The 25,704-nt window shown below is 55.3% G+C and overlaps 2 protein-coding genes across 6 annotated transcripts in view; one reads left to right on the forward strand and one right to left on the reverse strand.

The window, feature by feature from the left end:
- Positions 1-3,908, reverse strand: part of PLEKHG3 (pleckstrin homology and RhoGEF domain containing G3) — a 9,020-nt gene extending 5,112 nt beyond the window's left edge. For 3 of the 5 annotated variants that reach the window (XM_042785390.1, XM_042785391.1, XM_042785389.1), the window contains exons 1-4: positions 3,767-3,908; positions 443-765; positions 225-325; positions 39-108 (exon numbers count right to left, since the gene is read on the reverse strand). In XM_042785390.1, coding sequence (XP_042641324.1) covers positions 39-108; positions 225-325; positions 443-765; positions 3,767-3,878 — 606 coding nt within the window. In that variant the 5' untranslated portion in view covers positions 3,879-3,908. The other 2 variants (XM_042785394.1, XM_042785392.1) reach the window with 2 other exon arrangements.
- A 2,563-nt stretch (positions 3,909-6,471) lies between these two features.
- Positions 6,472-25,704, forward strand: part of NUP160 (nucleoporin 160) — a 29,644-nt gene continuing 10,411 nt past the window's right edge. Inside the window, exons 1-20 of the mRNA XM_032996462.2 lie at positions 6,472-6,685; positions 6,847-7,057; positions 10,530-10,752; positions 10,982-11,060; positions 11,873-11,987; positions 12,741-12,899; positions 13,876-13,953; positions 14,170-14,267; positions 15,118-15,202; positions 15,658-15,726; positions 16,493-16,576; positions 17,413-17,583; positions 17,696-17,795; positions 19,411-19,576; positions 20,198-20,313; positions 20,417-20,577; positions 21,899-22,032; positions 22,350-22,420; positions 23,953-24,112; positions 24,790-24,859. Coding sequence (XP_032852353.1) covers positions 6,483-6,685; positions 6,847-7,057; positions 10,530-10,752; positions 10,982-11,060; positions 11,873-11,987; positions 12,741-12,899; positions 13,876-13,953; positions 14,170-14,267; positions 15,118-15,202; positions 15,658-15,726; positions 16,493-16,576; positions 17,413-17,583; positions 17,696-17,795; positions 19,411-19,576; positions 20,198-20,313; positions 20,417-20,577; positions 21,899-22,032; positions 22,350-22,420; positions 23,953-24,112; positions 24,790-24,859 — 2,553 coding nt within the window. The 5' untranslated portion in view covers positions 6,472-6,482. The remainder of the gene's footprint in view (positions 6,686-6,846; positions 7,058-10,529; positions 10,753-10,981; positions 11,061-11,872; positions 11,988-12,740; positions 12,900-13,875; positions 13,954-14,169; positions 14,268-15,117; positions 15,203-15,657; positions 15,727-16,492; positions 16,577-17,412; positions 17,584-17,695; positions 17,796-19,410; positions 19,577-20,197; positions 20,314-20,416; positions 20,578-21,898; positions 22,033-22,349; positions 22,421-23,952; positions 24,113-24,789; positions 24,860-25,704) is intronic.

A 25,704-nucleotide genomic window follows, 5' to 3' on the forward strand; every position in this document is an offset into this window, starting at 1 on the left:
CACCCCCCCGCCCCCCCCCTCGGTGCCCCCGGCCTTACCCGGGTGACAAAGCAGACAGCCACGGCCACGGGGTCGCTGGCGCAGCTCTCCAGGTTTTGCAGCAGGGTGCTGGGGTGGGGGGACAGAGGGGACGCGGTAACGGCAGCCCCCCCCCCACTCCAGACACAGGATGAGGTGGCACCGGCTGTGCCTCCCACCCTTCCAACCCCCCCCCCAGCACCCACCTGCTGAGCTCATAGATGTCCTCGATGTTGCCAAAAAGTGCGCTGACCTGCTCCGGCCGCAGCACCGGCTCCTCCGCATCGATGATCTTGCCCAGGTAACCCTGCCAGGCACCCGCGGTTGGCAGTGGCGGCACCGGTACAACCAGCCAGGCCCCCCTCCCATCTCACCGAATCCCATCCGAGGGGTGGCGCATGTGTGTGTGCCCCCCAGCGCTCACCTCCACGATGCTGCGCAGGTCGCGGGCGTAGGTGCGCTCCGACTCCACGATCTCCAGCACCACCCGCCCCAGGTAGCTGGGCTCAGCCCCGGCGTTGCCGAAAGGTGCCAGGGGGTGCCCGCCGCGGGCGCCTGGCCACCCCCCGCCCGGAGAAGCATTGTTGTTGCTGTTGTGCAGCCCCTCGGCCCACGGCTCGGCCCCGATGCCGGCCGGTTCCTCCATGGCACGGCTGGGCTCCGGCACAGGGCTCAGGGCAGGGTGCTGCGAGCAGGCGGGGACCGGCATGCCGGCATCCCCCGGCACCAGTAGGGCACAGGGTGGGCCTGGAAGGGGGGAGAGCAGCGTGATTAGGGGGTATGGAGACCCTCGCCATGAGGTCTGGGCAGCATTTGGGGTCCTGCCATAGCAAAGAGCCCTTGGGGTTGACCCGATGGCTGAACTCTCCAGGCTGGGGGGTGCCAGTATCCCCCCCCAAATCCCCAACTATGGGGATCAGCCGAGGAAGGATATGGCTCAGCCAGATCCTGGCACAACCCACCACGGCCTCCCACCCGCTGGGGCCCTGAGAGATTTGGGGGGTTCACCCCCGCCTTACCCTAGAGCCAGGTGATACGCCCCAGGAGCCGGGGGCCATGCTCCCGGGGGAGGAGGTGCGCCGGCAGGACCAGCGCCATCGCCGAGCCCCCACCCGCTGGCACCCCGCGCCGGGGCCATGCGTCACCGCCGCACCCACGGGACACCTTCCCGGTGAGCTCAGCGTCGGCTCGCCCTTCCGGACAGCCAGTTACCGCTGGCCGCTCCCCACCGTGGCACCGGGATCCTCCCACGGCACCGAAACCGTTCGGTGCCACTGAAACCGCTCGGTGCCACCGGATTTGTGGCAGAGGGCCGGGTCGCGGCAGGGCGACGAGCCCGTTCGCCCCGGCGGGTGTGTGGCCACAGGGACGGTGACCTTCAACCAGGCCACGTGCCGGCGGCGGGGCTGCCCGAGCCCCCCGGCACTGGGGGGTGCCGGCACCCAACCGGTCAGGCCGGTTCCCGCCTGCTCCTCCCCGCACCCACCGTGCCGCATGGCCGCGATCCCGCCGCCGCCCTTGCCATTGGCTTTCCCGTGCAAGAGAGGAGCACCCCCCCCACCCCCCCCCCCACCCCAAGCAGGGTCCAGCCTCACATCCTCAGCCCGGGTCCCCAGGTGTTGGCATGGCTGGCTCTGCCGTGGGGCACCCTTTCGGCACCCTGGGTGATTTGGAGAGCAGCACCCCCCCACACCCCCCCTCGAACCCCAAATCCTCCAGCCCCACGGGCAGCCCGTACCGCTAGGGACACAGGGGCCAGCAGACCCCCCGCATCCACCCCCAGCAGGGTCTGACCCCCATCCCCGCCCACAACCAAGGTCCCTGCTGGGGAATGAGAGGGGACACCTGGCTGGCACTGGGGTGGGGGGTGGGGTGGGGTGGCAAACCGGGACACAGCCACCCTACACACACGATGGGGGGACAGCACCCCGGTGTCTACGGGGGCTCCCCCCAACGTGATGCCCGGGCCGGGGATTTGCAGCTCGTCTCCTGCAGGCCGCCCTAATCCGCTCAGCGTGCCGGGATTACGGCGCCGGCCCCACGTCACAAGGACAGCGGCCACTCACCTCGGCCCCTGGGCCACCGCTAGCCCGCCCCAAGCTGGGGAGGGGGGGTTTATCCTCTTACCCCCCCACCCCCCCTACGCGCCGCTGTGGTCTAGCCAGAGCCCCTGGGATCCCGCCTGCCGCCTCCTCCCGGTGGGGATTAGCCCTGACCTTCACCCCCGGCGGGACGGGCTGTGCCCCCCGACCCCTTTGATTTGGGGGCTGCTGGAGACCCCAAGCACCCCTATCCCCGCTGCAGGGGACGGGATGTGGCCTCTGGGTGCTGCCGGCAGCACAGACAAGGACACTGAGGAGCTGCCGGCTGGCCCCGGTGTGGTGGGTCCCCAAAACTCCCCAGCTGGGGGAAACTGAGGCAGGGGCCGGGGTTGTGCCCAGCTGCCGGCGCGGCGGTTTGGATTTTCCCCCCGCCATGGGATCACCAGCTCCGTTGCACATTCCTGCGCGGGAGACGGGGGCATGAGGCACGGCCCACGGCGCTTTCCCAGGGCCCCGGCACGGCACGCCAGGAGAGGAGAGGGCGGGCAAGCCGGGGGTGCCGGGTCGGGCAGCCGGCCGAGCGGGGCCGGAGGAGGGCCAGCCATATAAGGGAAGGTGGTTCACCATTTCCAGGCATTTTGCAGGATCCCAGCAGCCCTGGGAGCAGGGAAGGTCGCTGCCGCCTCCAGCCCAGCTGCCACGGCTCGGCGCGGCCGTCGCTCCCGGCCCCGGCTGGCACCAAGCTGGGCGCTGGCACTCCCGCTCGGGCATTGCGGTGCTGCGAGGTGGTCCAGCACGACGGGGGGGCCCCGTGTCGCGACGGGGTGACCCCCGCGCCACGGCACCCATGCCGGCAGTGCCGGGGACGTGGGGGTATCGACCCCACAGGGCTGCCAAAACCTCTTGGTGTCGGGTGCCCGGGGTGTCCCGCATGCCTGGCGGCCACCTAATCCTGCCAGAGGGGTGCAGGGCACCCCCACATTGCCCACAGCTGGGGGTCCCGGTGCGGTACCCCTGTCCCAGCCCCCCCCAGCGCACAGCCAGTGGTCACCATACGTGCCACAGCCTCTGTCCTGCACCCCCCGGGCTGGGCCTGGGGTCCCCCCCAGCCCCATGGCTGCCTGCCCCAGGCATCTCTCAGCACCCCCCAGGACCCACGGGCTTCTGTCCCCCCCTGGGACCCACGGCCCTGCCCCACAGATCACCAGGACCCTCCACTCCCACCAGCACCCACAGCTCCAGCCCCACTGGGACTCACAGCCCTGGGCACTCCGGGACCCACAGCTCCTGCCCTACTGGCACCCACAGTGCTGGGCACCCCGGGATCCACGGCTTCCACCCCACGGGGATGCAACGGCCCCCACCCCACCGGGACCCACGGATCCTGGCTCCACTGGGATGCAGTGGCTCCCACCCCACTGCTACCCATGACACCGGGCACCTCCATGACCCACGGCGCCGGCTCCACCGGCACCCCCGGCTCCCACACCCTTCCCCCCAAAACTCCACGGTGCCGGGGACCCCCGGCTCCCCCCTACCCCGCCCCCCCCAAACCGGGACCGACATCTCCCTCCCTGCGGGGACCCCCGGCTCCCTCCCTCCCTCCCTCCCTCCGGGGTCCCCCGGGCGCCGCGCACGTCGCGTCCCGTCCCGTTCCCGCCGGCGCGCCCCGTCCCCCCGCGCGCCCCCGTTCCCGCCGGACTCACCGCGCGCCCCCGTTCCCGCCGCCGCCGCCCCGGCCCGGCCGTGCCCGCAGGAAGCGGCGGGAGAGCCCCGGGGGCGGGGACAGCGGCCGCTCCGCCCGGGCTGCTCCGGCATCGCCCCGGCCCCCGCCCGCTCCCGGGAACGGCCCCGGGACCGCGCCGGTGTCGCCCCAGTATGGTCCCAGTACTGCCCCGGTACGGCTCCGGTACGGCCTCGGTACTGCCCGGGTGTGGTCCTGGTACTGCCCCAGTATGGCCCCGGTCCTGTGCTGGTATTGCCCCAGTACGGGCTCAGTACTACCCTGGTATGGCCCCAGTATGATCCCCCTATGGCCCCCCAAAACCGCCCCATTATGGTCCCGGTATTGCCCCAGTATGGTCCCAATACTGTCCCGGTATGGTCCCAGTATTGCCCCAGTGTGCTCCCAGTGTTGCCTCGGTATGGCCCCAGTACTGCCCCACTATGACCCCGGTACCGGCCCGGTACGGCATCAGTATGGCTCTGGCATGGCCCCAGTATGGCCTGGTACCACCCCGGTATGGTCTCGATATTGCCCCAGTATGGTCCCAGTACTGTCCCGGTACTGCCCCAGTATTGCCCTGGGGTGCTCCCAGTGTTGCCTCAGTATGGTCCCAGCAGGGCTCTGGTTCCTGTCCTGGGGTGCACTGAGGCACAGTGTGGGGGGAAACCCCCCCCCCCGGCGCCTGAGGGGACACAGCACCCCCGTGGGGTCCCCATCAAACAGGCTGAGCCCCCCAGGTGCCACCAGCCATGGGGCCACCGCTGACATGGGGCAGACATGGGCCACCACGAGCGAGACCCCCCTGGGGTGTCCCCTCAGCCCCAGCACAGCACCACCTCTGCCACAACACCATCTCCTCACAGATCCCCCAGCACCCCCGGAGGGGTTCAAACCCCCCAAATAAAGCCGAGGGACAGCCGGAGCCCCCCCCACCCCACACATAGCACCTGCCACCACCAGAATGAGGCCATTCTGCCAGTGGTGGCTTATGTGCCGCTGGCGCTGGGCTCCGGCTGAAAGGCAGGATTGTTTGGGGACTGGTGTGGTGTTGCCCGTCCAGACCCCCCGATATCAATGCCGCGCAGCGTCACTAGGGGTGAGGAACGTGTGGCATTGCCAGGGCAGGGGGGCCGAGGGGTCCACGCCAGCCTCACCGGCACCACGGCACGGGCTGTGCCAGCAGCCTGGCCACGGCGTGCCTGGCACGGCACTGCGGCAGCCGGCCCTGGGGCAGGGGGGTGCTGGGGGCTGGTACAGTGGGTGCTGGCCCGGTGGGTGCCAGTGCAGTGGGTGCTGGTACAGTGGGTGCTGGCCCGGTGGGTGCCAGTGCAGTGGGTGCTGGTACAGTGGGTGCTGGCCCGGTGGGTGCCAGTACAGTGGGTGCTGGCCCGGTGGGTGCCAGTGCAGTGGGTGCTGGTACAGTGGGTGCTGGCCCAGTGGGTGCCAGTACAGTGGGTGCTGGTACAGTGGGTGCTGGCCCGGTGGGTGCCAGTGCAGTGGGTGCTGGTACAGTGGGTGCTGGCCCGGTGGGTGCCAGTGCAGTGGGTGCTGGTACAGTGGGTGCTGGCCCGGTGGGTGCCAGTACAGTGGGTGCTGGTACAGTGGGTGCTGGCCCGGTGGGTGCCAGTGCAGTGGGTGCTGGTACAGTGGGTGCTGGCCCGGTGGGTGCCAGTGCAGTGGGTGCTGGTACAGTGGGTGCTGGCCCAGTGGGTGCCAGTACAGTGGGTGCTGGTACAGTGGGTGCTGGCCCGGTGGGTGCCAGTGCAGTGGGTGCTGGTACAGTGGGTGCTGGCCCGGTGGGTGCCAGTGCAGTGGGTGCTGGTACAGTGGGTGCTGGCCCGGTGGGTGCCAGTACAGTGGGTGCTGGCCCGGTGGGTGCCAGTGCAGTGGGTGCTGGTACAGTGGGTGCTGGCCCAGTGGGTGCCAGTACAGTGGGTGCTGGTACAGTGGGTGCTGGCCCGGTGGGTGCCAGTGCAGTGGGTGCTGGTACAGTGGGTGCTGGCCCGGTGGGTGCCAGTGCAGTGGGTGCTGGTACAGTGGGTGCTGGCCCAGTGGGTGCCGGCACCGCGGTGCCTGGCCAGGCGGGCGTGGGAAGGTGCCGTGTCTGGCTGCGGCTGCGAGCGGCGCGGGCGGGTGGGTGCTGTGGGTGCTGTCGGGGGGGACACACGGGGCTGCTCTGGGCCCCCTGACCCAGCCCCTGTCCTGTGCCCCGTGGGGTGCCCCTCTCTCCACACCCTCTCCCCAAATCCCCCTCCCCAGACTCCATCTCCCCATATTCCCTCCCCAGAGCCCCCCTTCCCAAACCCCCTCTCCACACCCCCTCCCCAAATCCTCCTGTCCCCGAATCCCCCTCCCCAAATCCCCCTGTCCCCAATTCCCTCTCCCCAGACCCCTCCCCAAATCCTCCTGTCCCCAAATCTCCCTGTCCCCAATTCCCTCTCCCCAGACCCCTCCCCAAATTTCCCTGTCCACAAATCCCTTTGTCCCCGAATACCCCTGTCCCCGAATCCCCCTGCCCCCGAATACCCGTCCCCAAATCCCTCCCCATACCCTCCTCCCTTTCCCCCCCGTCCCGCCCGTCCCCCGCCCGCCCACCAGGGGGCGCCGCAATACTCCCCCAGCCCCGCCCCGTCACCCCCCGCGCCCCTTTTTCCCGTGATGCTCCGCGCGGGCGAGGCGGGAAGGCGGCCGACAAGATGGCGGCGGGTTTGGCCGAGAGGAGCTGCTTGGAGTTGAGCGCGGCGGCTCGGGGCCCACCGCGACGGTTTCAGGAGGTGGTTTTTACCCCGCTGGGGACGGCTCCGCTCCCGGCCGGCCGTTATGGGGACAGCGCGGGGGGTTTCTGCTACCAGGAGAGCGCGCAGCTCGCCGCTGTCACCAGGAACCGCTTCGTGAGGTGGTGAGTCCCGGCCCGGGGGCAGGCCCCGTCGCGGAAGGGGGGTCCCGGGCCCGGTTGGGCTCCCCTACCTTGTGCCGGCTTCACCCCCTGCTTCTCGGGCCCGCCTCTCTCTCCTCCCCGTGCCTGCCGTTCTCATACTTTCCCCGGTTTTTTTCCCTCAGGACCACGTCGGGTGACACGGTGGAGCTGGTGGAGGAGTCTCTGGACGTTAACCTGCTGAACAACGCCGTCCGCCTCCGCATCCAGGGCTGCCCGTTCCTACCGGGGGGTGTGCACATCTGCGAGGTGCAGAGCCACCTGGTTGTCCTTCTGATCACCGGGCAGACGGTGCATCGCCTTCTCCTGCCGCATCCCGCCCGCATGTACCGCAGCGTGAGTACTGAGCTGCCCTGCTCCTGCCCATCCGCCTCGGCTCTGCCCCCTCAGGAGCCCTCAGCGAAGCTCCGAAGCACGTTGCAAATTAGCAAAGGCCTTGGTGGGCTTCTCAGCAAAAGCACAACGTGCTGCATCCTGCCTGTACTGCTTCTGGCAGATGCAGAGTTAATTTTGCCTGTGACCAAGCTAATTTGGGATGAAAGGAAATTAATTTTCATCCTTGTAGCTTGTGTGGTGCTGTGTTTTGGATTTGTGACCAAAACAGTGTTGATAATGTGTTAATTAGGTTTTGCTGAGCAGTGTTTATGCAGGCTCAAGGCTGCCTCTGTTTCTCTCTTTGCTCTGTGTGAATAGATTTGAGGGTGTCCAGTGGCTTACGAGTGGGCACAAGATGACCCAAACTAACTAAAGGGATCTTCTTTGCTGTATTATGTCATGCTTAGCCATAAGAGGGAAAACAGGGGTTTGGGTGGGGTTAGCCATCCTTTGGCTGGAAACTGTCTGGGTGTCTGTCTTATCCAGCCTTTGTGTCCCTTGTTTTGTTTTCTTCTGTCGTCTTATGCTTGTCCTTTGCTTATTAAGCAATTGTTTGGGTTTTTTTTTATCTTGACGCCTAAGTTTTCTTGCTTTTATTTTTCCTTTCTTCTTTCCCCATCCCACTTGGGAGGGAGTGATCGAGCAGCCATGTGCTGGTAACAGCCAGCACAGCTTCACTAAGGGCAAGTTGTGCCTGATTAATTTGGTGGCCTTCTATGATAGGGTTATAGAGCTCGTCGACAGGGAAGAGCAACTGATGTCATCTGCCTGGACTTGGGCAAAGTGTTTGACACTGTCCCACACTACATCCTTGTCTCTAAATTGGAGAGATGTGGATTTGAGGGGTGGAGCACTCGGGGGATAAGGAAATGGCTGGATGGTGGCACTCCAAGAGTTGTGGTCAACGGCTCGATGTCCAAGTGGAGAGTGGTGACAAGTGGTGTTCCTCAGGGGTCGGTCGGAGAAGGGCTTGGGGATGTTGGTGGGGGGGAAACTGCCTGTGAACCAGCACCGTGTGCTCACAGCCCAGAAACCACCCATGCCCTGGGCTGCAGCCAGAGCAGGGCGGGCAGCAGGGTCAGGGAAGGGATTCTCCCCCTCTGCTCCGCTCTGGGGAGACCCCCCTGCAGTGCTGGGTCCAGCTCGGGGGCCCCCAACAGCAGAAGGACACGGAGCTGCTTGAGTGGGGCCAGAGGAGGCCATGAAGATGCTGGGGGGGCTGGAGCAGCTCCCCTGGGAGGCCAGGCTGAGAGAGTTGGGGGGGGTTCAGCCTGGAGAAAAGAAGGCTCCGGGGAGCCCTTCGAGCGGCCTCCCAGGGCTTAAAGGGGGGGACGGGAAAGGTGGGGAGGGACTCGGGATCAGAGAGTGAGGATAGGACAAGAGGTGATGGTTTTAAACTGACAGAGAATAGATTTAAATTAGATGTAAGGAAGAAATTCTTCCCCATGTGGGTGGTGAGGCGCTGGCCCAGGGTGCCTAGAGCTGCTGTGGCTGCCGCCTCCCTGGAAGGGTTCAAGGCCAGGTTGGACGGGGCTGGGAGCACCCTGGGCTGGGGGAAGGTGTCCCTGCCTGTGGCAGGGGGTGGCACTGGATGGCTTTGAAAGGTGCCTTCCAAGCCAAACCAGTCTGTGAATAACTCCCAACACTGCCTTGTCGCGGGGCTTCACACAAACCCTGTTGCCACCGTTGTGCCTGTGTTGAGTGGGATGGCTGTAGAAACATGAGGTGAGCTGCTGATGGATATGGAGCTCAGCTTTTCCAGAGTTCTTTCTATCTGGGCTGGATTTTTTTTTTTTTCCCCTGCTGAGCAGACAGTATACTGGTTTGGGCTGGGATGGAGTTGCTTTTCTTTGCCAGCAGCTCACATGGTGCTATGTGGCAGATTTGTGACCAAAGCAGAGTTGGGGACACACCACTGCTTGAGCTGTCACTGATCAGTGCTTGCACGGCATTGGGGGCTTCTCCTTTTCTCACGCTTCCCCCCAAGAATGACCTGGCTGCAGTGGGCAGGAGGAGGCTGGGAAGGGACACAGCCAGGACAGAGAAGGGACAGTCCTGCCCTGTGCTGTGACACCGTGTCCAGCAACACGGAGGGGAGGGAGTTGGAGCAGGTGACCGTTGCTCAGCACCTGGGCATCAGGCTGCTTGGAGGAGATGGTGAGGGTTTGCCTTGGCATTGCTTGGTTTGGGTTTATTTTCTCCTTCCTCTTTCCTTCACTTATTAAACCATCTTTATCTTGACTCACAAGTTTTTGCTGTTCTTATTCTCCTGTGGGGCTGGTGGCTGGTGAGAGTTACTTGCCAGCTGGGTCAGTCCACCATGACAGATCCATTTCATAGCTCTGGGGTGGGGATTTGTACCCCAGGTGTTTCCAGAGGTGCAGAGCTGGAGCCTCTCAGGCTCTCCTGAGTTTTGTGGAAAATTCTGCACTTTAGTTTCTTACTCTCCAAAGTTTTCTAGTTAGATTTCTTTATAGATGTTATGAACGGCTAAACTCCCAAGTCCTCTGATTCTTGGCCAGATACAGCAGATGTGTTCATCAGTGCGGGGTGGTTCTCTATTTGGAAGTGAAAACTGCTGGGAAAGAGTTGGATAGGAAAAGGCAAGCTGGCGATGTCTCGCTTTGTTTGGAACTGAATGTACTGGGACCGTGTGTGAGGGAAGGCAGAGGCTGTAGGCATCAGACTTGCAGCGTTTGCCCCCAGCCTGAGGGTGTTTCACATTAGTGAACAGGGCTCTGATTTTGGTGAAAGTCAACAGCATGACCTGAAATGAGGCTCGGCGGTTGGAGGTGGCTCTGCTGGTGGTCCTGGGGCCCGGCCTTGTGACAGTGGGGACAAAGTCCCCCTTGGAGGGACGGATGGAGTACTTCAGAGGGAGGCCTGGCTGCATTTGTAGCTTGCCCTCTGCATGCAGCAAGGTGTAGAATTTTTTAATTTCGTGTGGAAGATGGATCTTATGCAGTGTTTACATCCGCATTTACCCATTTGCTGTTACCTTTTCTATAGCTTCTGGCATGTTTTGTCGGGTCCCTTTCCTCTTTTGGAGAGCTTATCCCGTTCCGGACAGCTTTCTGAAGGGATGACTGTGCTATTGCAGAGCTGCTCTTTACCAGCATTTTGCTCTGAGCCGTCTCAAAGCAGCTGATGGACTGCAGGACTCCTTTGGGAGTGTTACAGTATATGAGGGAGAGAGTTCTGCTAGAAAATTTCAGGTTTTGAAATCTCTTTCCTACATGCTTGTAAAGAGCAGTGGTCATGGGTTAACAGTAAGGGAAAAAGGAGTGGTAGCAATGAGAGTTCTTGCTGGGAAAATTGTTTTTATCAAGTGTTAGCGTCACAGTTGCCGTTCCACAGGTGTCTGGGTGTTTTTTTTTCCCATGCCTTGTCTATGTGTGCTCAGGATTTGTACTCTGCCGTTCCCCTCCTCCAGGAGCTGATAACAGAGAGCCAAATGCAGTCCGTGTTTACAGATATCGGCAAAATCAACTTCAGAGATCCTTCAGATTACTACGTGATTCCTAGCGTGCCAGGCCTGGCGTCTAATTCCGTCGCCTCGGCGGCGTGGCTTAGCAGCGAGGGGGAGGCTCTCTTCGCTCTGCCTTCTGCTTCGGGAGGGATCTTCGTCCTTAAGCTGCCTCCTAACGATGCGCCTGGTAAGGAGTGGGGGCAGGCTGCCTCCTCGCATCCCCCTCCTCAAAACGCTGCTCAGTGTGGCATCCCTTCTTTGAACTTCAGTTGATTTTGCTTTTTGGCGCGCACGTCATAGAAATTGACACACAAAAGCACTTTTATGTTATGCCTGCGAAGCCCCTTGCTGTTGGCAGTAAATGTTTTGTTAACGAATACTCAATATGTTTCTTAACATTGCTTTTCTTTTGAAAGGAACGGTTTCGGCTGTGGAATTGAAACAGAGCTCAGTGGTGCAGCGTTTCCTAACTGGTTGGATGCCAACTGCCATCAGGTTAGTGTCTGGTGGTGAAGAAGTGGAATTAATTTTGTCTTTTTGATTCCCTCACCTAGAGTTTCTAAGTTAAGTGAAAGACAGTCAAGTCAGCATCTATAAATACTCTGCCAAAAAAGTTCAGTGGCTCACAGGACCTATTGCATTATGGAAGTTGGGACTTGAATGCTGGATTTGTTCATCTTAGTTGGGTCCTGCTCATTGTGTGTCCGTGTCTATGAATATGTTCTCTCTAGTAATTGGCCTCCAAGGATTTGCCCAGGATATGGCTCGCAGCCAGTGCAGATTAAGGATTACAACAGTTGTACGTTCTTGCCCTTGTTCTGAAATGTCAGGCTCGTTCCTGTCAGGCAGAGGTTACGTGTGGATGACACAGACACTGTGGTGTTGGATTGTAAGCGTTACGGTATCGTAGAGTGCACAACCAAATTCTAGGCCCTGTTACTTGGAAATGGGAGTGAGTCCCTTGATGCCCTGAATGACTTTGACCATCTGTGGTGCATTGCTTGGGGCTGCTCGGATCCTTGCTTCCCTCTGGATCCTTCGCCCACGTTCTGCAAGCACTAAGCTGGGGAAGCTGGGGATGTGCGTTAGCTCTGCCAGAGCAGGTGATGAACTGGGCGTTACTGGTGTGCTGGGCTCCTCCGTGCCTTGGACGCTGACCCGCACAGTCCTGAAATGCTGTGCTCTCCGGATCTCACACCACCGATCGATTTATTTTCAAACACAGTGTGATAGAAACCCTGTGCCTTGGATCTACGTGCTAGCTTTGGTTTTCTTTTAAGCTGTTGAAATAAACTCTGTATTTTCAGAGGTGACTGTGGCCCATCGGACCTGCCTATCAGCCTCTCTGTTCACTGCCTAGATCACGATGCCTTTCTCTTTGCTCTCTGCCAGGACCATAAACTCCGGATGTGGTCCTATAAGGTGAGCGAAGCCTGCATTTGGGGCAGTGGCATCTTCCATCGCTGCTTGGGTGACAGTCTTGGGCTTAAGGAGTGAAGGCTGGGTGGCTGGCATAGATTTGATCCGCCGCTAAGTTGGCGTTGAGTCTACACACTGGGATTTGGGGAAAGTTGTGAAAATTGATGCGTGTGTTTGTAGCCACGTTTGGAACGCAGGTGGTGGGTTTTCTCTGCGGCAAAGCATTGTGCATGGGGTAAGAGGCAGTACTGCGTTATTTGCAAAGGGATTGGAGTGTTCAGGGAGGCAGGCGGGAGCGCTTCAAGGGCCGTGGAGGCACAGCAAATGGATTTTCTACCGCTTTAGCGGTAATAAGAGCATCTTTGTAACGTGGCTCCTTGTTAACAAGAAGTTAATAAAAGCCTCCACTTGCTGCGTGCCACTTGCTCCAAATATCAGTGCCAAAGCTAATCGACCAGCACAACTGCTTTCACGGCTCGTCTGCCCTGGAATGCATTACGGGAGGGAGGGGAAGGTTTATCCTACGTGCCTGAGCTCCGAAAGCCCAAGTGTTTGGAGGGAGGGGGCACAGGTGAGGCGGGGAAAGCTGGGCAGTGTTAAACAGCGGTTTGCGTGCGTGGATGGATGCTTTACTTGCATCCTTTAGGGGAAGATCTGGGCAGGCTTTGTCCAAAAGGGTAAGGATGAGGGAGAAGGACAGTTTCTCAGTCCTGAGTCTTTCCTGTGCTGCTTTCCTGATACCTTTATTTCGCGTAGGATCAAATGTGCCTGATGGTTGCAGATCTGCTGGAGTTCATGCCGGTCAGCAAGGACCTGCGGCTTGCAGCCGGGACTGGGCACCGACTGCGCCTGGCCTTCTCCCAGTCCCTGGGGCTTTACCTCGGCGTGTACATGCACGCGCCCAAGCGAGGGCAGGTATGGAGGGACGAGACTTCCTCGCTGTGAATGCTTCTTCCTTGGGCTGTGTGGAAAACATGTCATTCCTCCTTGGGATTGCATCTGTAAGGCAAGAAATAGGGAAAAAATGGTCTGACCCTCTGGAGAGAGCAGTGCTTTCTGAATAAACATTTTTGCTCTCAAAACACTGCAGGATACACATGCCCTCTCCCTGGGAGTGGAATTCCCTGTGTGACTAAGCTGGTCTGTGAGCACTAGTTCATGTGTTCACCTCCTGTTCTGGTAGGATCCTGAAAGCTTGTATGTGCCGTGGGAAAAGTAAAGGTCCAAGAGGAGCTAAAAGCATGGAAATACTGATAGTATGTTTATGTTGGGCTCCTGGGAGCATGCAACGCATCGCTCTGCGTTGCCAAGTGTTTACTTCTGTAGAACTTCTGCTTCTTGTAGTGAATAATAAATTTAGCAGGACAGGAATGACGGCACAGAGCAGTCTCATCTGTTGGACAGCTTACCCTGTCTGTTCTCCAGGGGATTCACATGCAGAGTAGAAGCTCGTATCATGACTTCTGCTGTCCCACTAGTGCTCTGCTTGCTCCAGTGAGAACACACAGAGCTTGGTTTGCAACAAGCAGCTTGAAGATTCAGGGCTTTTCCACCTTAGTCTCCTTACCTTCTCATGGCGTGTTGTCGCTAGCAGTGCCCAGCAGTGGCGGTGTTACCGTTTTTCTGGTTTAGCTTTTGAAAAGACAGCTAGAAATCCTTCAGGTTCAGGCAGAGATGAGTGTCCTTGCCGAGAAGGCTGAAGCCAGCTGTGTCAGTACGTGGCACAGAGGGCCAGTTTGTCCGGGTCTGTGGTGTGCTCAGCTCGGCCCTCCTGTCCCCAACCCTTAGGGCTCTGGGCAAGGAGGGGGACTGGAGAGTCGAGCTTCCCCATGGCATGCTGGTTTTTGGCTTAGCTGTCCTTTAGCAAATGATTTACAAGGTGTGTTTGTAGTTTTGTGTTTTCCAGCTGGTGAGCACCGAGAGTAACCGCTACAGCCTTGACCACATATCCTCCCTGTTCTCCTCACAGGTGAGTGCTGGGGCCTGGCTGCCCAGGAGGCACCGAGACATAGGGAGGGTCGCTGACTGAGGGATCAGGGGCCTGGACTTGGGGATTTCAGTGTGAAAAAAGAACTCTTCCCAAAGCCTGCTTAAATGATACGAGGGAATGTTTTGCTGTCATTAAGTACACATGCCCCTGCGGTACTTGAATTAATGATAAGAAAGTAAATTTGCGCTCTCCTAGGAGACCCTTGTTGACTTTGCCTTAACTTCGGCTGAGATCTGGGCGCTGTGGCACAACGAAGAGAACCAAACCGTCGTGAAATACATCAACTTTGAGCAGTGAGTTTCTGTGCTGAATCTCCAGCATTGATAGCCTCATGGGGGTAACTGCAAGAGCAGCCCCACGTGCTGCTCCTTGAAAGCCCTGATCGAGCTCCTCAACTCTTCTCCTGTCTTGCTTCGCTGACTGAAGTGTGTGGAGCTGCAGTGGTACCTAGTTCTTCCTATTGCACTGTTTGTGTCATGTGCACAACTGTGTCTTCCTGCAGTGCGTATTGCATGGATTTTTTTTTTTTTCTGTTTGGTTCTGCTTTATAATCAAGCTACAGCTCAGGTGCAGGAATGTGAAAAATGTAAAAAGCCGGGCAGCAGGCATGCCTGAAGTGGAGTCTGCTGTGAGCGTGTCAGGGGGAGGTCTGTACTTCACAGACAGCTCCTTCAAAATGTAACTATCTGGTCTCTGCCGAGAAATATCATGTTTTGAGGAGATCAGTGATGTGAAAGAATCATCCCTATCTTTATAAAGCTGAGAGGTCCATAACCAGACCAGGGAGTTAAATATGGGTGAAAAAATGCTATGAGTATGCAAGTTTGGGCAGAAGAATCTACCGGTCAGTCTGCAAAAGAGTTGCTTGGTGAGCATGTGTGATGGGGGAAACATTGATATGAATGAAGGAATCCAACCTGCTCTCTTAGCTTAGGGCTGGGGATGCTGCCATTAAGCTCTCCCGGCTAAACCTGTCGTCTGTCAGTAGTCAAAGCTCCTGTTCCTAGATCCGAAAGGCCGTGGTTGCTGTAAAGTCTGTGATTACTGGTAAAAGCAACAGGTTTGGTTCAGGTGGCTGCTCCCAGGTGCACTGTGTGGGAGCACTGCAATGCAAAGCTGATTCTGGTTTTGGTTTTCCTGCAGAAATGTCGCGGGCCAGTGGAACCAAGTCTTTGTGCAGCCTCTGCCTGATGAGGAAGTGACGGTTCGACACGATCAGGACCCCAGGGTGAGTGACTGTAAAATAGCAGCGAGAAGTAATGAAGCTTCTCTGCCCAGGAAAACATTAAGACAGTTCAAGTGTACAAATTATATTGATACAATCTTAAAATTACTTCAAATTAAAGGGGACAAGCCTTAGCCTCTATTACCACAGCATTAAAGTGCCAAGCATGGTTATGAAACCAGAAGTTGAGTGCTGAGGAGAATTTCAAGTCAGTCAGGAGAGAGCCTTGAGACAGGACATTGTAAATAAACAAGATCTGGAGTGTGCGGGAAGCACTGTTCGATCATGGGAACTGCTAAGGGGATGTGAGAGGTTGGAGCAGCGTGAACTGAAGCTGGAAAGAAATACAGATCCAGGGGATGAGTTTGAGAACAGGAGGAAAGACCAGAAACAGTATCTCAGATACTCTTCTCCTGACACGTGTGTTTCCTTAAATTGTGATCTCTTTGTCTTTGCAGGAGACCTACCTGGAGTATCTCTTCATGCCTGGCCGGTTCACAAATGCAGCTATCCAGAAGGCTTTACAGGTTAGTGACAGGGCATTTGGTGCGCACTCTGTTCAGCTTCTCCTTCCTGGACGTTTCTCTGTGAGGCGACAGGATTCCCTGGAGCTCTTGGCAGGCATCAGTTTGCATTTGATAGTTTGTAGACCTGTCAGTAGTCACTGAGGCAAGTTAGTGACTGTTGTGCCATACTTCAGCTGATGTGTGCTGATGGCAGGAAGCAGAACGTTGTTTCTAGAAGAGTTATTTCTTTTTTTTCCCCCCTTAGATAGCACAGCAGGTTGCTGAGGTTGCTTTCCATTGCCTGCTGCTTTAGCCAGGTGAACGGAGGCTCTCAGCCCACTGTAGTGCTGTTTCTCAGAATATATCCACTCCGTTCTGGCTCCTCCAGGACTGCTAAGGGCAACACATGGTACCTCTTCAGGACAAATGGAAAAACCAAACTTCTGCTGCTCCGACCATTTTGATTCTTTGTGCTGTGGCCTTATGGAGGCCTGTAGCAAGGCACCAGAGAGAGCTGCTGCAGAGGTGTGCAGCGCTTCTTTCCTTATAGCCCAGTGCACTGCCTGCCAGGAGGCTTCCTCTGTTTCCTCAGGAAAAGGGAAGCCAGCTGTATGTCTGTGGACCCCCCATTTGGCAGCTAGCCCTTTTTTTTTTTTTTTTTTTAAATACCTTTGTCCCACAGAGCGCTGGATGGTGCTGTCATGTTTGCTTTAGTCACTGTGCTGTTTGATCCTCAAGGATACAGCTCTCTTGCTTAAAAGTGAAAGTTTGCTGTGCTGCTTTTCAGATTTTTTCTCAAGGAACTGAGAGACACATGGATCTGACATGGGATGAGTTAAAAAAAGAGGTTACCTTAGCCGTGGAAAGCGAGGTGAGATTTTCCCCTCCCATGTTCCTACATCCATTTTATGTCTTGTAATGGTTCAGTAAAGTGAGATACAAAGTGACCCCAGGCCTCGTCTTGTCCTTTGTTTTTCTAAAGGAGTTACATGACTTTCAAAAAGTACAAATCTTCATCCTTTCTGCCTGGCTTTTCCATTCCCTCTTCTTTTCTCGAGTCATTTCTTCTTTCTGGGTGTTCTGCTGTCTCTGCTCCCTGAGTGTGCTTTGCTGGTCATGCATCACATGCTGCCCATTCTCTGCTCCCTGTGCATGGGTGCTGGCCACCACCATGCACAGCTGCTGCTTGTAGTTTTGGACACCGGAAGATAATCTGCTTAGGGGACCTACAACTGGCTGTCCTTTGGGGTCTGAATTTCCCCCATTTTATCCTACTTCTCCAGATTTTACTCTGATATGCCTGATTCTCTAAGCCAGCTGTCCTTCCACCTGCAGCTTCTCCTTGAAGCTGCTGGGATTATTGCTAGAAAAAGGCGGTTTTGTGTCTTCTATAGCAATAGTCATGCATGATGTTTTTAAAGAGATCTGCAGCACTGCCCTTTTTCTTGATATCACTGGGGCTTTGTCTAAGATTGTATAGAAATAGTTCCCTTGCTCCTTGCTGTGCAATTCACTGCTGTAGGAAAAAAACCCTTCCATTTTGGCAGTAAGGTGGTGGGGAAGAGAAATTTAACTGGTGTTTGCAAACCTTAACCATGTAAAGCAGTGATGCTGGTCATGAGAGACAAGACAGCAGTCTGAACGCTACAGTTTTTCTCTCTGGTTTGCTACCTGGGTTCATCTGAGAGCTTGTTTTGATCCCTCTAGTTCCAGGGCAGCGTGACAGAATATGAGTGCTCCCCAGAGGAGTTTTGGCAGCTGCAGGTGGAGTTCTGGTCCAAGCTGTATGCCTGCTGCTTTCAGTACCAGGAAGTGCTCTCCCGGCCCCTGGCCCTGCACTTGAATCCCTACACCAACATGGTGTGCCTGCTGAAGAAGGTGAGGCTCAGCGTCGGGGGTCTCTGAGCACTGATCTCCAGGGAGAGGGGGAGTTCTGGCCGAGGTGTGGATTTGGGGAGCTCAAAGAAGGGATTTCTCCTCACCTTTCTAGGGCTCCCTGTCTTTCCTTGTGCCCTGCTCCTTGGTGGACCATCTCTATCTCCTCTCTAATGAGCACCTATTGACTGAGGACGACGCTGCCATTTTTGATGGTAAGTGAGGAGACATGAAACTCTGTTGGAGGCTGAAATGCTGTATGTCAGGGAAGCCCTAGACAGAGGGATGTGGGAGTTTCCATAGAGGCCTCTTGAAGTTCTTCTGGCTCCATAATTATCTACATGGAGATAGTTTTCTTATTTTGACATTCATAGGGAGCTTTATTTTGTGAAACCTGCCATCATGCTCAGGCCAGCAATTAGAAAATGGTATCCAGGCTCCAAATCTGCTGTGCCTCATTTCAGATAACTTAAAAAGGAAGAATCTTAGGTTTCAGGCTGCGTGTTGCTCAATGACAAGGACCTGCCTTGGTGGATCCTTTGCCCTTGTGGCCTTACAAACTGCCTGTGCAGGCTGCAGCGAACTGGTGCCCTCTCCCTGTGGGTCACATCTGCCAGGTTGGAGCTCGGTAGTGAGCTGGTGGGGAGAGTGGGATGCAGCAGCTCGTGTTTCTTGTCACGTGGGTGACACCCCCCCCCCCCCCTCGTATGAACCTGCTTAACGTTATCTCAGCTGGGTGCTTGCTCAGCTTGGTCATCCCCCCAAAGAGCTGCAAGACCTACTCTGACTCGGTGCAAGCAAAGCAGTTCTATTTCCATACAATTCCCTGATATCTGTGTCTTACTGATGGAGTAAACACCTTTCAAAGACTACAGATGAGAAGGAAACCTGTGATCCTCTGAGCACCCTGACACGCTGGGCTCAACTGCCCGCCTCTGCAAACTGAGTTTTTAGTGCAATGTTTTTGTATAAATGTTTTCATGTAAGCAATGGAGGGGGACTGTGCTGTTTCTTGTCTCCAGGAAGTAAATGCCAGTGTGCACAAAAGTTGTCGTTAATATTGTTGCCACAGTGCCCTCTATGCTTTGCTGGCCGTGGAATGACGTTTCACAAGGAAAAGGCAATGGAAAATGTTACCTAAGCTCCACTTTCATGCTCGAGTGATTTTTATATTTTTGTGAAGAAGAATTGTCATCCATTTGGTTGACCTATTTCTGGCTCCGAGGGAAGGAAAGCTGGAGGCCTGGGCTGGGTTTGGGAGGCTAGCAGTTCCTGCCTTGTCTGTTTCAAACTTCTCAAAAAATGTGACTTAATTTTAAAAACGCATACATAAAGGATTGCATTGCAAAGCAGTGATTTAAACCCTCAGTACTGAATTTTCAGATCACTTCTAAGAATGTGAAAATCCTCTGTCAGCTGTGAGAGGTGGTTCTGCAAATGTATAGCTGCTGTAACGAGAGTGTGTTCTGCTTGGCAGAGCTAAACTATCTGAGCCATTTGCTCCGGGGTTTTTTTGCTCTTATGCTGCACTAATTACTTCCTTTCAACCAGTGGCTGAAGAAAATCCCTTGGAGGGGATTTCATTGCTTTATCGCTGCATCAGTATTTTTTGCTTCCCAAATAATAAAGCACCAATCTTTACCTTGTCAACTCCTAAGTTTTAATTTGGCCTCATAGTTAGCAGGGAAGGGTCAGTTTGACGTGCAGGACTGAGACTGATATGCTGCTAGTAGTTTGCTGATAGGAGCTGAACTAACTGGTTTTTGAATGGTTCTCCCACCTTCGCTTTGAAATCTCTTGTAAATATACAGTTAGATTCTTTCATTACAGATTTGGAGATGTCTCGTGATGTTGTCTGTCTTGTCCAGTGCCTTCGACTGATCGGAGAATCAATTTCCATGGAAATGGCATTCATAATGGAAATGGCTTGCTCCCGCCTCCAGCCTCCAGAAAAGGCTGCAGAGCAGATCCTGGAGGACTTGATAGCTAATGACACGTAAGGAGATGTTTTTGCAGAAGCTCCCCTGCAGGGAGGCAGGGATGGCTGAGCAGGGATTGCCTGGAGCTGACCTTGCTTGGCATCAAAGCACATGTGGGATGTGCAGGCTCTCCCTGTGCTGTGGGAGGCTTTTCCAGCTCCCCTCTGAGGTGGGAAGCGTGGGTGTTTGTGATGTTAGCAGGGTCTTCCATCCAGGAGCCCCTTGCTGTTGCTGGGGGCCCTCCTGAAAAGACGCATTGGGGATTCTCAGGTGAGAGAGAGAGAGCAGAAGAGGAACAAGTTCCTCTTAGGTGAACATTGCAATGTGGAAAGCAAGTGCCTGCAGATGTCAGGTAGAGGTTAGAGCCTTGGTCAAACCATGTGGCTACTGTGATCACCTTCTGAAATCATTCCCCTTGGAATGCCAGTGATCTGACTTGTTATTTCCTGGTAGCCTCAGGGAGTGGAATAAATAGACTGGTTCCTGCAGGCGCTGTAATAAAACTCCAAGCCAGAAGAAGATTCCCATCAAGAATGTCCAGGCTGATCCTTCCAGTGAGGATCGGTGAGGGAGGAAAGGGAGCCCTCTTCAGTTTAAATCTCATGTTGCTGATCATTATTATCTTTTTCACTTTGCAGGGAAAATGTGATGGAGGATATACACAGCAAACTGCAGGAGATCAGAAACCCCATCCATGCCATCGGAGTGCTCATCCGAGAAATGGACTATGAGACGGAGGCTGACATGGAAAGAGGTGAAAACTTTACAGCAGGGCATTCGGGCTGGGAAAGCGCAGCTCCGCAAGTGTTCCTGTCTGTCTAGTTCCTCCTCTTATCTGGGTGATTTTTATCTTTTAGCTCATCATCTAAATATGCGCATGAACCTCACCCAGCTGTATAGTAGTGGTACCGCTGTCAACGTGGTTTGCTGGGGGGTATGTAAGATTGCCACAATCCGTTTCCTCATCTGTCGGGACCTGTTGATTCTCCAGCAGCTGTTGCTGCGGCTTGGAGATCCCGTGAGTACAGCCCTCAAGGCTACTGCTATGCTCTTTGAACTTTTGGATCTGGGGTTCTGCTGGTGCCAGACTGCGAGCTCTGTCTCTTCCCACAAAACAAACTCAGAAGCTGTTTGAACTAGCCCCAGGCTTGGGCAAGCCCTGTCCTCTCCTCCAGTTGATTTTTGTCATCCTAAGCAAAGCAGCGGTGCGCTGTGCTCCACCCGAACTCCCTGCTTCCACTCTGAGCATTCCAGGAAGCAGAACTCTGTGCGGGAGGAGGGCATCGCTTCCAGCCTCCCGTCTGAAACTGCTGCCTGAGCACATACAGTTCTCCCCTCTATTCCCCATCCCTCCCACGCCGCTGCGCAGCGCGGCACGCACATGATAGCAGCTTTGTTCTCTGTCAGCGGAGCACGCAGTGCCTTTGTGTCACGACAGCAGTGTTTACCCAGAGGTGTCAGCCCCTGTGAGGCTGCTCCAGCCACTGCAAACAGCCACCGTGCTGGCAGCTGTGTTTGTGGTTGTGGGGTGGACTGGGTCCATCCTGTTGGCTGTGTGGCCGCACAAGAGAGGGTGCTGATGGTTTGGGTAAACACAGGGATGCAGGCAAGTCCCAAGACAAGGAGGGTGTTGTTTAAACCTGTACTATTTACTTAGAAATGTTACCACAGTAGTTTCTTGGTTGAAAAGAAATCCCGTTCTTCCTGGATAAGGTTGCCCTGGTAGCACTTAAAGCACGTTGCAAGGTGCCCTTCTGGAGCCAGGCTCTCTCAGGGCATGTAGCCTGCTGCTTGCTTGATGAGGAACTGCTGCTTTCCCACCTTGATGCGCTTGTATTTTTCACAAGCGTGGATTGCTTTTCCTCCCGTGTCACCTCGCCGTGCTGCTTGTGGCTGGAGCACGCAGGGATGCAACTCCTGGGCAGTAGGGCTGGGCCCTGCAGCAAAGCTGTGATTTCGCTCGGTGACATTGTTGCAGCAGTGCAAACCACCTTTTTGCTGGTGTCCCTGGTGTCAACAGGTGCTGTTGTTTCCAGGCTAGAGAAACACTCAGTGTGCACGTAACTTTGCTTGTTAAACTTTCCCCACAGGGTCTGGGCCACCAGAATAGTTAACTCGCCCTTTGGTCTAAGGTGACATTGTCACTTGTGACTGGGTTATTCTGGTGCACTCAAGAGTCCTGCTGGTCTCCTGGGTGGGTTAACTGCTGGGTTATTGTCTGCCTTGGCGTTCGCAGGAGGAATGAGCTGGGCCCAGGGCAAACCTCACCGATTGCCCTTGTCCTGCCATGGCTCTGGGCTTGGCCTCTCACTGTGCCAACCCCTGTGGTTTGCTTGCAGATGGTTTTGGGTGGGGGACAGCTCTTCCAGTCTCAGCAGGACCTGCTGCACCGCACCTCACCCCTGCTGCTCTCCTACTACCTGATCAGGTGGGCAAGCCAGTGCCTGGCGTCGGACGTCCCCATCGACACGCTGTGAGTCTCTACCGTGCCCGGTCTGTCTTTGATTGTAGGTTCCTGCTAAATCCACCTGAAATGCCCTTCCTGGTATGAAAAGCTGGTGGTTGCTGTGGGAGTATTGCTCTAGGAGTCAGGTTGTGCTGGGGAGGTTTTTTTTTTTTTTTTCTTCCATGTTTTGAGCTGAGTCTTTGTGCTAATTCTGCCGTGTGAGGTCTTGCTGTTCTGTGCACTGTTGCCTTTTCAGCAGTAGGAGTCATTTGAGTTGAACAATGAGCACAATTAAAGCAGAAGGCGTTTTGTTGTCCCTCCACTGATGGCTTTTTCTTCTCTAGGGAATCTAATCTGCAGCATCTATCTGTGTTGGAGTTAGCAGACACCACTGCTCTAACACCCCATAAACTAGGTAAGATGTCCGCAGCTCATCAGCTCTCGGGTTCTGTTATTTATACCTCCTGCTCTCTGTGTCTCTGCCACCCAAGGGAAATGCTTCATGCAGTGAGCTAATGGAGCACGTGGTTGAATGACCCCCCCCTTTACGTGGAGACATTTGTCTTGTGTCCACCAAAATCAACAACAGAGTATCTTGTAGCATTGGACTTAGACCAGAGATGTGGATCTTATTCTCAGCCTGAGGAGGATGGTAAGGCCTTGCTCAGCCAAGCTTTATTAATTCTGGCCCTGGCACTATCAGCAGAGCTCAGCTGTTGCTCCTGTAACATTACAGTGGCTGTCGTGGGTCAGATCAGGTCTGTCCTGCTCGCTGGCCTTTATCCCGCAGCGACCAGGAGCGGCAGCTCAGGGAAGCGAGAGAATGTAGAAATAATTCCTCAAAACATTCTTGCACTTCCAACACTTTTCAATTCAGATGTTGGGTGTTGCTCATAGCCAGTACCTCAAGGGGGAAATTGCAGCTGATAAATTGTTCGTATTTTAGGAGTCTTGCTGCAAAGATGTATGCTTTGGGTTACTGTCTTGGGGGAGAAATCCTAATGGGGGAGAATATAAGGCAACTTAATTAGGAGGATGCATACCTTGAAGTGGTTACAGAGGGAGGTGGTGAGCAGGGTAGTGGAGAAAATACGCAGGTAAGAGCCTGCTGTAACTAGTCTGCACTTCAAGGCTGAGACACTTCAGAAGGAGCTGAGAAAATTGGGGACAAACAGGCAGCAGTGCCATGTGTGAAGGGCTGTGAGCTGGGGAAGAATTTCCTCCGCTTGCTGACAGGCCTGGGGCGTCCCTGCTCTTTGTAAGCAGGCTGCGATCTTCGGAGCCCAAACTCTCCCTGAAGGAGCCTCGGTTCAGGAGGCAGTTGTCTTGACGTAAATGTCAGGGCACGAAAGCGAAATTGAAAACATCTTTTGTGTGTGCCAGTGTCGTGGGTTATTTCTTGGCCCGCTCATGAGGAAAGTCCTGTTTGGCTGCTGTGCTTCAGGAAAAATATGTGAAACGTGGGGAAGATAGAAAGGAGGTGGCAACTTGGGGAGAGGCGTTGAGAACAGTTAGCTAATGGGAGATTGGACTGCTTAGGGTGCCGGAATGAGGAGGGAGGCATTTGAACAGAGCCAGATAGCCAAATCAGCACTCCCTCAGCCCTGCCCTGCAACACGCTTGGTCGTGCTGGAAAGCTGCAGATGGGTTGTGAATAGAGCAACTAGAGAGAGCACAGCCCTTTTTTTTTTTTTTTTTTTTATGTTATAATTGAGTTGCGGTTCATAAACGTTGCAGTATGTGGCTCTTTGATCTCCTGCTACTCCCTCTGACTTAACCAGACGGCAAGAGGAATCCAAAACCAACAAGTTCAAGTACTGACCGTGCTTATTGTTATGCTCTGGCTTAATCTGTGATGTTTGGGCTGATGAGCACAGCATGGTGTAGAAAGCCTGGGATGTCTGCTGCAGGCCTTCTTCTCAGTGTTTCTTTAACTTGTATTTTTAGTATCCGGCCCTCAAACAATTGTGGAGCTGTTCTTTCAGGAAGTGGCCAGAAAACACATCATATCTCGACTCTTCTTGCAACCAAACACCTCTCTGGCTGAAACAAGTTTGAACTGGCCCCATCTCATTACCGCGATAGTGGCTGACTTTCTGCCGCTCCTGTATCCTTGCCTATAAAGCCCCTACGAGGTGCTCGCTCTCGCTGGGCTGTAGCCAGGGGGAGTTTGTCTGGCATGGCAGTGCCAGAGCCCCTGTGTGAGATTGCACGGAGGCTGCATGTGGTGGCCTGGTCCTGAAGCTGGGAACCTCGGTGGGCCTGGGGGAGGAGGGTTGGGGCTAGCAGAGGGATCAGGGCGGTGGGCTGCGGGGTGCTTGGGGCTGTAAATTGGCCATCTATGCCATCAAGCCTCGTGCAATTCCAAAATCGATGTTCTCCACACCCAAATTTTGGAGACAAGTCTCCTGAACAAATGACTGTTAGCGTTAGTGGGATTTGTAGGTATTGTACGATTTCACAGAATCCATGTTGTTTAGGTGAATGATAAAGGATTTGAGTTTTTGACTTTAAGCCTCTGAGCTCTAGTGACTTGACTTGGCAAGGGGCGATGCTGGGACATTTGGATGGGTAACAAGACTTGGGCAGTTGTGAAGTAGATGTACTAATGGTTTTGTTCTAATATGGATAAATCTTATTACAGAATAATGACTTTATAAAGAGCAGCTTAATCTTCTCTCCTTTTCCCCTCTCCAAACTGAGTGTGACAGGCATGTTGACTTTCAGGCTAGTTCTCCAAGCTCTCCAGACTGGATTGTCCTCTGTTCCTTAACCTCTGCTCAGATGGCCCAGCAATCCCGGGTTCCTCTTCCCCGAGTGCCTGATGGGGAGCTGCCAGTATATCCAGCTGCAGGTGAGTGCTTTGCGCCAGCTCCCACAGGAGCTGAGAGGGGAAGAGCTGGCGTGAGTGCAACTGTCTCCATGCCTGGGTTTCGTTCAGCAGCAGGTCTGCACTTTGGCTGATGCAGAGGTGTAATGCAGCATGAGCTCTGTGCACAGCCTCCTTACATCCACTTAGAAAAAGATACCCAAAACATCTTTCCAGTCGCTGGAGTTTGTTCTGTTTTCCTCTAGTCGCTGCTCTCTGAGCTCAGACATGAGCTGGTCTTCCCAAGCGCTCTGCTCCCACGTCTCCCTTTTGGAGATGATGGGCTGGACGTTTGTCCTGGAGATGAAACATACTGCAAGGAATGATTCTTCTGGAGAATTGCTAGAATTTCCTCTTCCAACTGTCACAGTGTCGGTGCAGTGAACAAATTGTAAGGTAGCAAATGCCTTCCATCTTCCTCATGCATCTATCTTGTTCCCTGTAGTGTCCACCTCTGCTAACAGAAGGGCTTTTTGCTAAATATCTCGTACCTAGAAAATGCCGCAGACAGTTTGCTGGGAAATGATTTAAGATGGTTGTCTTATGCATTTCCTCTTTCATCTGTTTTCAAGAAAAAATCCAGGCGTAAGCGCTTTGGATTATTAGATAACCTTTTAGTGGAGGACTTCAGTCTCCCAGGGCTTGTCTGACAGCATGGTACTGCGTGCAAGAAACATCTTTGCAGAGCTTGTTTAAATATCACAGCTAGCCCATAATCCAATGGCTTGTTAGGTGCTGATGCACCCGCAGCCTTTCCAGTGGTACCGTTGCAGACAGATTGCCCGTGGGGCTGGGGGTTCAGAGGGCTGCCTTCAACCCAGCAGCAGAAT

The sequence above is a fragment of the Tyto alba genome, unplaced genomic scaffold, assembly GCF_018691265.1.
Source record: "Tyto alba isolate M040663 unplaced genomic scaffold, T.alba_DEE_v4.0 Super-Scaffold_8, whole genome shotgun sequence".
Classification (NCBI taxonomy): Eukaryota; Metazoa; Chordata; class Aves; order Strigiformes; family Tytonidae; genus Tyto; species Tyto alba.